The sequence below is a fragment of the Pipistrellus hanaki genome (genome assembly GCF_964339955.1).
Source record: "Pipistrellus hanaki genome assembly, chromosome: 12".
In the NCBI taxonomy this organism is placed as follows: domain Eukaryota; kingdom Metazoa; phylum Chordata; class Mammalia; order Chiroptera; family Vespertilionidae; genus Pipistrellus; species Pipistrellus hanaki.
In genome coordinates this window covers 32,483,478-32,493,344 of record NC_140514.1, presented here as the reverse complement: position 1 = coordinate 32,493,344, position 9,867 = coordinate 32,483,478, and the positions used below count along the sequence as shown (strand labels likewise).

Sequence of the window (9,867 nt, the reverse complement as noted above, 5' to 3'; positions counted from 1 at the left end):
ATTTCGTTGAACCCAAAGCGAGAAAACTGCGGAGTCTTAACAAGTTGCTCATCTCCTCGAACTGCTCCCATTCTACCTGCGCCCCATGCGCCAGGAACACCCACCCCACACCCCACACCCACACCCCACACCCACACCCCACACCCCACACCCCACACCCCACACCCCACACCCCACACCCCACACCCCACACGTCCCCTCCCTCCCTCCGGAGCAGGGGCAGCTGAGGACGGGGCTCCCACCACCTGCGGCGGCGGTGACCAGGGGGCCGGGCTGGGAGGCCCTCCGCCTCCGGGGCTCACCTGTCCGCCCGGCCCCCTCCGCCCGGCGGCCCTGCCTCCCCCTCCAGCTCCCGCGTCCCCAGGCCCCGCACCAGCTCCCGGCCGGCTGCCGGGGCCTGGCACAGGCTGGAGGCCCGGGCAGCACGTGCTCCTCTCGAAGCCCCGTCCGTCCGTCCGGGCTGAATCCCGCCAGGCCTGCGGCTCCAGGCCTGCGGCGAGGGCGCGGGCGCGGGCACCGGGTACTGAGAAGAGGTGCCGGGGCCACAGGACCCGCCTCCAGGCATGAGGTCCGGACCGCCCGGGCCCGTGGGCACATGGCAGATGCGGCCAAAGCCAGGCCGGGTCGGTACCTGGCTCCGAGGCCTCACGGCCGTCCCTCCCGCAGGTGCAAAGCCGGCTCCGCTCTCCTCCCGCCCCGCAGCCGCGGGGACCGGCCTGGGCCCTGCCCGCGGGGCGCCCGGCGCCGGGGTCTCCGATGGCGAGGCCGGGGCGCGTCTGGGCTGGGCGCCCCAGGTGCCGGCCGCGCACCGAGGGTCGGGCGCCCACGCAGGTCCGCCGGGCCCGGCTTTAAGGAGGAGCCGCGCCCGGGGCCTCCCTCCGGGGCGGCGGGCCCCGGGGCGCCCCCCAGCGGCCGCTGCGGCGCGGGCGGCGGGCGGTCGGGGGAGCGCAGGGGCCGGGCCGCCGGCGGAGGGAGCGCGGCGGGAAGGGGTCTCCGCCGGCGCGGGGCCCGGCGCGGGGCCCCGGGAGGAGCGGCGGCCTCCACACGCGGCCTCCCCGAGGGCCGCACTCGGAATAAGAAGACCCGGGTGTGTGGGTCCCTCCGCGGGGAGCTTTTCGTTGTTTCCATATCTCCGTCCTGCCCGTGCACAGGTGGGCAGCTTCTCGGCCTTCCGCCCAGGAGGCTGCAGGCCAGAGTGGGGGAGCTGGGCTCTGAGTTTCTGGGGGGATCACCCCACTCCATCTCCCCCTCCACAAATTCCCATCTTCCCTGGGGGAGGGGGGCCTTCCTTTCCGACCTCCTGCTGCAAGCCTGAGCGCCCACGGTGGTCGATGTTTGCGTTTCCAACTTCACAGGTCGCACCGGGACCCTTGGCTCCTTCTGGAAAGGGCCAGGCTTCCCAAGGATCCCCCGGCCTGCCGAGGGCCCCCCCCCTCCCCGGCGCGGCTCCGCAGAAGGGAAGGGTGTCTGCTGCCAACGTGCAGGACACGGATCACTTGGGTGTTTTCTTTTTTCTTTTCTTTTTCTTTTTTTTCTTTTTTTTTTTTTTTGTCGTTTTGTTTTCTTTTTCTTTTTGGCTCAGCTCTGAGAGCATTACAGAGCTATCCCTTCCCGCCTCCGGACCCTCTCCTCCTCCCCTCCCCTCCCCTCCCCTCTCCTTTCTGGTGCGAGCAATTAGGGTGAAGAAATCATTGCCAGGCTCCTGCCTCTGAAGAGAAAGGAATGGCTCCGGGGATTGAGTCCTGACACCTGTCTCTGCCCTGGATGGCGGGAGGGGATGCGGGGTCACACCGCCCGAGGGGGAGAGGCCCGTTCCTGGGGACTCCCCTTGCCCGTCCCCCGCCCTGCCCTGTGGCCTCCAGCTCCACACCGACCGTTCACACGCGGGCTTCACACCCCCTCCCCCTCCCCCGCCCCCCAGGGCCCGGAGACCCGGGTGCAGAAGAGCCACACTGACAAGCCGGTCACGAACTTGCGTTTATTTTCGGGAAATCGTGTCGATAAACGGGATTGGGGGGGGGGGGGCTGCCTCACATTTCAACAAGTAATTTGTGGTCTTCACATCGGACAAATTAAATTTACAAATTACTTTCCCACCTACTGGACGAGACGGCCGAAGCCAGAATGGACACACGGGCGCGGGCGGCCCGCGGACCCAGAAGCGCGAAGGAGCACTAGGAACTCACCAGACAAGACGGGGCTGCGGGAGGGGCTGGCGGGATGGGATCTGGGGTTTGGGACCTGGGCCTGTCCTCCGTTTTTCCATAAAATGTTTTTCTCTCCCCCGCCCCTTTTTTTTTGTCTCTAAACCTGAACTGCGACCCTGAAGGACACAGCCCCGCGCCCAGCCCAGCCCCCTCCCCGGTAACCCGGCCTGGCTGCGTCCTCCCCATCCCCGGGCCCTCCCTCCGGTCCTCAGCGCCCAAAGGGTGTTTTAATAAATACAAACAGGAGAAAGGTGTGAGGGCAGGGCAGCTCTGAACAACTGAAGAAGTAAACGCGCCATCGTTTGGGGAAGCAGGGGGAACAGAGGGACATAGTTTTGCTTTTGTTTTTTATATATATATGTGTGTGTGTATAGGTATATATATATATATGCTTATATATATCTTAAAGTTCTATTTCCTGGGCGCTAAAACGAGATAGGCTTCAGTTCAATCAACCAACAGCAACTAAAAAGTTCAGGGGTCCCTGCAACGGACCGACTCTGTACAGCTTTCCCGCTGGGGGGGCGGGAGCGCGCGCAGGGCGGGGCGGGGGACCAGGACTGCTCCCCCTGGGCCTGCCCGCCCCCCATCTTACGGAGGGGGGAGGAGGAGGAGGAAGAGGAGGAGGAGGAGGAGGAGGAGGAGGAGCAGCAGCCCGGGAGCTCCGGCCTGCAGGCGGGGAGCGGGCCCCGGGCAGAGGAAGGGACGGCGGGGCAGAGGAGGGAAGAACACTCGGTGGCTGTCTGGGAGGAGAGTGTGGGTGCTCTCCGATGGGCAAACCCATGCCAGTTGGTGACGCCGGGGTCCAGGAAGAATAAATAAAAAGTGTGGGGCTCCATCAGCCCGTCAGAGCCAGGAGCCTCCGAAGGCTGCCAGTGCGTGCGAAGTGTCCAGAGAGACTGGAGGAGGTGCATCCGGGGTCCGGTGGGAGCAAGTAGACCTTGTGGGCCAAGCGCAAAGCATCCAAGGTCCCTGCATCCGAGGGGGCGGGCGCATCTGCCCCTCCGGCCCCAGCCAGCGGCAGGAGGCGAGGGCGGCGGTGCAGGCAGTGGGCATCTTCCAGGGGCGTAGCGATCAGGTGTGGGGAAGCCGAGGCAGAGGCGGGGGTGCAGCAGCAGCAGCAGCAGCAGCAGCGGGTCGGGGGGACCACAGGGAGCGCAGGTAGTTTCGTTTCCTCTTCCTCTCCGGCTCCCGGGCTCACAGAACCTGGAACCGCCAGGAGGCCTGGTCCTTGTAGTCCAGACAGTCGGGCGAGTTGAAGTTGAGTTTCCAGGCGGAGGAGGCGGCGGCGGCGGAGGCGCCCGGCTCCTTGTAATCCAAGCAGTCGGCGGCCGAGTTGAAGGCGAGCCCCGAGCCGCCGTAGCCCTGGTGGTGGTGGTGATGGTGGTGGTGGTGGTGGTGGCCCGAGGACTGGCTCAGCGGGTGCGGGTGGTGGTGGTGGTGGTGGCCGGCCATGGAGGGCGCCATGGGGCTGAGCTGGTGCGGGTGGTGGTGGTGCGAGTGCATGGGCGCCAGGTAGGAGCTGCAGTCCACGCCGCCGAAGTAGGAGGAGGAGGGCGCGGGGTAGGCCTGGCCGTAGCCGCCGCCCTGGCCGTACGACATGGGGTACGAGGCCGCCGCCGAGGCCGCGCCCGCCGCCACGGAGCGCTGCATGCACGACGCGTTGCCCGGGGCGGCCAGGGGCTCGGGCACCGCCACGGACGCGGGCGCGGAGCCCGGCGAGATGGAGGCCGGGCTCCAGATGGACGAGGCGGCGGCCGGCGCGCTCAGGGACGCCGCGGGCGCGGCCACCGCCGCCGGGTTCGCGCCCAGGCCGCCCGCCGCCGCCGTCGGGTGGGCGGACGCGCTGGAGGCCGAGCTGGAGGACGAGGCGGAGCTGGACACGGCGGGCGGCGTGAACTGGCCGCTGCTCTCCGAGCCCGAGCTCTCCCGCGCCGGCGACGGCTTCTTCTTGGCCGGCCGGCTCTTGGCGCCGCTCCCGCTCTGCTGCTGCTGCCGGCACTTGGCGCGGCGGTTCTTGAACCAGACCTGCGGCGGGGCCGGCGGGAGAGAGGGTCAGTCGCCGAGGAGAGCTGGGGAATCTCCCCGCCCCCGGGCCCACCACCCCGCCTCGGATCGCGCCTGGAACTCCTACCCAGGCCTCCGCCCCTCCCCATCTCCGGCCTGGCCAGCCCCTGCCCCAGCCCCTGCCTTCCAGCTCCTCCGCCCGCCCCCCTCCGACTGCTCCAAGACCTCCTCTGGCCCAGCAGGGATGTGACACAGCAACTCTGCTCGTGGGTGGGACAGCTGCCTGGGTCCAGCACAAGTCCAGCCACCTCTGGACTGCTGCTGTGGCTGTTCCCGCAGCCCAGTGGGTTTGGAGCTCTGGCTGCCAGGGCTGGGGCGCAGCAAACAGCCGGGAGGCAGGCGCAGGCCGGGAAGTGGGGGGCAGTCCCCAAGTGTGAGGCCTGAGCCAGTGGGCCGGCCCGGGAGGGAGGCCCGGGGTGGGCAGGGCGAGAATTGGGGTCAGAGTGGGAGCAAAGGAGGAAGCTGAAGTGGGAGACGAGGCAGGGAGGCCTGGGCAGAGTTTCGTTGGGCTCCTTGGCTGGGGGGGGGGGGGGGACCTAATGGTACAATCAGGAGTCTCTCCCTCATCTTGGAGGCCCTGGTACTTGGCATTGCACTCATCCTTGGTACTTTCTCGAGGCTCCTCCGAGAAAAGAAGGCGAGATAAAAGGCTCCCCAAGGCCCCCCGAGGGGAGTTCTGAGTTATAATCCAAACAATATTTTGGGGGGCTCTTTCATCGCCAAGCCCATCGCCCGGTTTTGCACTCGGCATCTAAGGAAGCGTCTAATTAAACCGGCACTAACTACCCGCGGAGCCACCTCCCAGACAGGGCACAGGCTCCGGCCCAGCGCCACTCCTCTGCTTTCAGGATTCCCGGGGTGCAGGGTGAGGGCGGAGGCCGCATTCAGGACCCCGGGGGAGCCTGCCCAGCCCGGGGAGGCGGAAGAACTGGGGCCAGTGTGGGGCCCTCGGGGCACTTTGCCTTCGGAGCCTCTTTGTTCTCCCGCAATCCTAAAAGGGACCTTTGATACCCAAAGCGCCCTGGGGCCCAGGGCCGAATCCGGGGCTCTAAGCTAGTTCCTTTAACTCTGTCCCCTTCCCCTTCTTCCAGGCTCAGGGCCAGAGTGGGAATAGGGGGGTGGGGGTGGGGGTCTGGGAGGGACCGCCCCGTCTGGTAAGCCCGCCCCAAAACCAGACCCCAGGCCCCGCACCCCTATCCTGACCTGGAGCGCCCGCGTGCGCACCTGGACTCGGGACTCCGGCAGGTTGATCTTGAGCGCCACCTCCTCGCGCATGAAGATGTCGGGGTAGCGGGTCTTGGCGAAGAGCGCCTCCAGCACGTCCAGCTGCGAGCGCGTGAACGTGGTGCGCTCCCGCCGCTGCTTCCGCGGGGTGGCTGCGGGGACACGGGCCGGGTCAGCGCCGGCCACCGGGACCCGGAGGGCTGGACAGGCCCCGGCAGGCCCCGAGCGGAGACGTCGGAAAAGAAAGCCGAGCGCCCAGCAAAGGAGGCCGAGCCCCAGAGGCCACAGGTGGCAGAGAGTGCGTGTGTGCGAGCCACCCTCTCTGAGGCTGGGCTGCCCCCTGCCCCAACTCTCTCAGGTTAAGAAAGGAAGAGGAATTATGCAGTTTTCCTTCTTACACACACACACACACACACACACACACACACACACACACACACGGACACGCACACGGACACGCACACGCACACACACACGCACCAACAAACTCCTTGGCTGGAGGTTGGGGCAGGGGTGCACAGAACCACCACCTGGAAAACACTTTTCAAGGGAATAAATGGGAGCGAAAGAGCGGCGCTGGACAAGAGAGCCAGAATCCGGCTCCCACCATCCAATCAGCGGCACAAAAGTTGGTGCAGGCGGCTGGTCTGGAGGACAATTTAGGGAGAGAGAATCCCCGTCCTCAGCCCCCAGCTCACCCAGTCGCTTCCTGGGACAGCTCTGGGAGAGTGTCTAGTTTCCTCATTCAGCGTTGGGTCAAAGGAAGAGATTCACACGTGCACACCCCAGAAAAAGCCACGGGGAAACGAATGGCTGTGCTGCTGCTGGCGGTGGGGCCGCAACAGGAGGCAGGGGGGTCGGTACGGCCCCGTCCCAGTGTGCCCGCTGCCCAGTTGCCACCGCCCTGGCCCCCCTCACCGCCCTGCGCACTCTGCCCTGAGAGCCTGCAGCGGGCCCTGCCTGATAAACAGACCTGGCTCCGCCGGGGCCTGCTCCCCAGCCAACTGTGTGCTCCAACCCAAGAGCCTGTGGGTCCCCAGGGATGTGCAGGGGCTGCGGCTGGGTGGGGGCTGGTGCTCACCCGGGTAGCCCACGGAGGGGTGCAGGAGGTCCATGGCGGGCCCGGCCAGGCCCAGCCCGTTCATGCCATAGGGGGGTTGTTTGAGGTAAGACATCATGCTAACAGCCGGGTGAAGGCGCCCCGACGGATCCAGGGGGCCGGGCGCAAGGCGGGGCGACCACCGCGCTGTCAGTCCTTCAGGCTCTGCTGGGTCTTGGGGCTCGGCCTGCGGAGACAGGAGACACAAGGACAGAGTCGTTGGTTCTCATTCGCAGCCCACTCTCTCGGCTTCCTGGTCTTGTCCGAGGCAAGGAGCCGCGGGGTGGGGAGGGGACACGGGCTATGGACTGCGCGGGGCGGTCCATTCCGCTCGACAAGGCCCTTTCTTAGTCCAAAGACCAAGACTTCTCCAACAAGCTAACTTTCCTGGGCCGGCGGCGGCCCCTCCTTTGGCGCTTGGGACGGGCCAGAGAGACACGGAGGGTATCGCTAGGGGTGAGAAGGTAAAAGCTGGACTGGGCCGGGGAGGTCGGAGTCTGAACCTCGGAGTGTGTGAGGCCCCAAAACTAGGGAAATTCTAGCCGGGCGGGCGGGCCGGAGCCGGCCCCACACCGCACAGCAAACGTGCACCGGGCCCTGCGGCAGGCGCCCAGGGGTGAGGGGCTGTTGTTTCATTTTGTTTGAAATGTTTTCGAAAGTGAGAAGACACGATGGAGATGACAGAGAACCCAGGTGAGGCGCTCGCAGCACCTGGGCCTCCCCCAGACGCAGGGCGCAGAGGAGGAGAGGACGGTTCTTCAAAGGACGCGGAGGCTGTGCCGGCCCGGAGCCCACAGCCAGCCCTCCAGTGGGCCTCTCTCTCTGCTTAGCCGCTGAGAGAGTGCTCACCCCAAATCCCCCTGCACCCCGGCCGCACTCACTGGCCCAGGTCCCCCAGAGCCGGCCAGAAGGCGCAGAAGGGGCCACGGGACCCCGGGCGGCTCTAAGGCCCGGCCCCAGGTTAGGGGCGCCCGGTTAGGGCCGAGCCCAGGCCTTTCTCCACCAACTCCAGCGGTTCTGATTTCTTTCTGATTTCTCCTGGGGGTCCTGGTGTGGGCAATGGGGTCTGGCCGGGGACTGTGCCCCGAAGGAAGAGCCTGGCAGATTGGGGAGGCGGGAGGGCAGCAGGTCCCGCGCGCTCCCCGCCTGCCCTGCGAGCTGAGCCGCGGCCCCCGCGCCCTGTCGCCCCCAGAGAACTAGGCCCGGCGGCGGCGTCGCTCGCGCTGGCCCGGACTGGGGGGTCGGGGGGGTCGGAGCTGGGCTCCCCCGATTGCCCCGAGCCCGAGGCACCGCTCTGGGGAGCCAGGAAGCGGCGTGGATCGGGGGAGCGGACTGGGCCCTGGAGGAGGACCTGTCGCTTCCCTGAGCTGCAGGGCAGCTGCGCGCAGGCCCGGGCGCCGCGCGGGGAGCGCAGGGTGAGAAGTCCCAGCTCAGCGCGCCTCCCGCTCGGCTCCTGGGGGACCCCCGGCTGGGGAACCCCATTTGCAGGGAAGGGGAAGAAAGGGAAACAGCCGGGACCTTCGGGCCACGAGGACGCTGCTGGGCTGCAGCGTGAGTTGCAGAGACTTTGATCAAACTTAGCACTGACTTCTGCTCGGTGACTTCGGCGCAGGCGGGGGCGCGGGGCCGCGGCGGAGCCCCGGGGTCGGCGGCGGGCGCACCCAGACGCGAGCCAGGCCGCCCGCCCCCCCATTCTCTCCCCCCACCTGCCGGGAACCTGGGAAGCGGGGACCCGCCTGAAGAGGGGGAGGCGAGGGCGCCCCGCTTGTGTTCGGAGCGCAGGGCGGCCCCGCGGCGGCTCCCTCCTTACCTGCCCGCCGCCGCCCGCCGGGGCCGCTCACCATCCGCTCCGCGCCCTCACCGACCCGCCGGCGGCCACCCTGCAAAACGGAGCAGCGCGGGGACCCATCACCCGCCGGCCTGCAGGGCTCTGGGACCCCCGGGCTTCTTTCTCTCCCCAACTTCCCTCCTCCTCCCTCTCTTCTCTCCCACTGGCTTTGTGCCTGTCCCTCCAGGTTTCACTTTATTGCACAGACACTTTGTTTGCAAAGCCCCACACGCTCCCGAGACAGACACTACCTCGCCCGGGACCCCGCCGAGGGGCCTCGGGGTGGGGGGAAAGGGTGGGGGTGAGAGGGGCAGAGTTGGGGGGCGGCTCGCAGTGGCCGCTGCACTCCCGGTCCAGCGTGGAGGCGGCTGGGGGGCTGGGGGGCCGGGAGAGTCCTGCAGAGGCACTTTGCAAACTAAATAAATCAAGCGCTTTACCTTGTCGGAGCGGCTTGTCTTGCTCGGTTGTTTAGGTGATTGGAAATGTAGCCTGATGAAGATTGATCACCTTTCTGCTGCCCTCCCCGGGTATGTGAACGCGAGGTGAGTGCGTAACGGGGCCGGGCTGCCAATCCCGGGCCCCGCGCGGGCTGAGTGACAGGGAGCCGGGCAATGGCAGCCCGCGCCCGGGGTTACCTCCGCGCCCCCGCCCTCCCGCCCGCCCCCGCCCCCCGCCCTCGCCCGCCCGCCCCGCCCCGGCCGCGCTCAGTCCGGGGCTCGGCTGGCAAACGCCGCTCGGAGCCGGGCTGGGAAGCCCGGGGCGCGGAGCGGGGCGCCGGTCCCTGGGCCGCCCGGCCCCCGCCCTCCCCTCGCCCTCTCTGCGCCCCGGAGGGAGTGGCGGGAGGAGGCGAGGTGCGGGAGAACCGGTTCTCCTCTCGCTCCCCCGGCGCCTGCCCACCCGGCTCGTGGACCGGGGTGTGGGCGCGGGGACTCCGGCGCCGCGTGCGGGAGGGGAGCGGCCCCCGGCCCCGGCCCCCGGCCCCGGCCCCGCGCGTCCCGCCGCGGGCCCCGGCGTCGTCTCGGGCGCCGCCACCTGCAGACGGCGCCGCGGGCGGCTCGTGCCGGCACAGGCTGCTCCGTCCGCCCGGGGTGCGAGCTCCGCCCGGCGCCGCCGGCCCCCGCGCCGCGTGCCGGTCCTCCGTGTCTCCTGGGATTTCCAGCCCCCCTCCCCCCCCATGGAGGATATTTGCAAATCTTAACGCTTCTCCTGGAACATCGGAGCCCCGCGTCTCCTCCCCCTTGCACACACACACTACTGGCGAATCAATCGAAAGGTTTTGATCGGAAACTTTCTCTTTCCTACTCTTCCTCCTCCGGCCAGGGACAGCCCGGGGGGACCCCCGGCCACAGACCCCCCCCCCCCGCCTTTATCTTCTCCCCCCGTGCCGCGGAGGGCGCCTCCGGGCCGGTCTCCCCGTGTTATTCGTACAGGAGAAGCCCGCG

The 9,867-nt window shown here is 68.1% G+C and overlaps 1 protein-coding gene across 1 annotated transcript; it reads right to left on the bottom strand.

Moving 5' to 3' along the window:
* Positions 1-3,262: 3,262 nt before the first annotated feature.
* Positions 3,263-8,907, bottom strand: OTX1 (orthodenticle homeobox 1). Its single transcript, XM_084900937.1, has 4 exons — positions 8,863-8,907; positions 6,580-6,784; positions 5,499-5,650; positions 3,263-4,235 (listed from the first exon to the last, which is right to left on the bottom strand). The coding sequence occupies exons 2-4, from the start codon at positions 6,674-6,676 to the stop codon at positions 3,405-3,407; spliced, it is 1,080 nt and encodes a 359-aa protein (XP_084757063.1). The 5' UTR covers positions 6,677-6,784; positions 8,863-8,907; the 3' UTR covers positions 3,263-3,404.
* Positions 8,908-9,867: the final 960 nt, after the last annotated feature.

Coding starts and splice junctions, on each gene's coding strand:
- OTX1 (XM_084900937.1), bottom strand. CDS start 6,676: ATGATGTCTTACCTCAAACAACCCCCCTATGGCATGAACGGGCTGGGC. Junction 5,651..6,579: donor CCCCTCCGTGGGCTACCCGG/GTGAGCACCAGC, acceptor GTGTCCCCGCAG/CCACCCCGCGGAAGCAGCGG. Junction 4,236..5,498: donor TGCCGGAGTCCCGAGTCCAG/GTGCGCACGCGG, acceptor GCCCCGCCGCAG/GTCTGGTTCAAGAACCGCCG.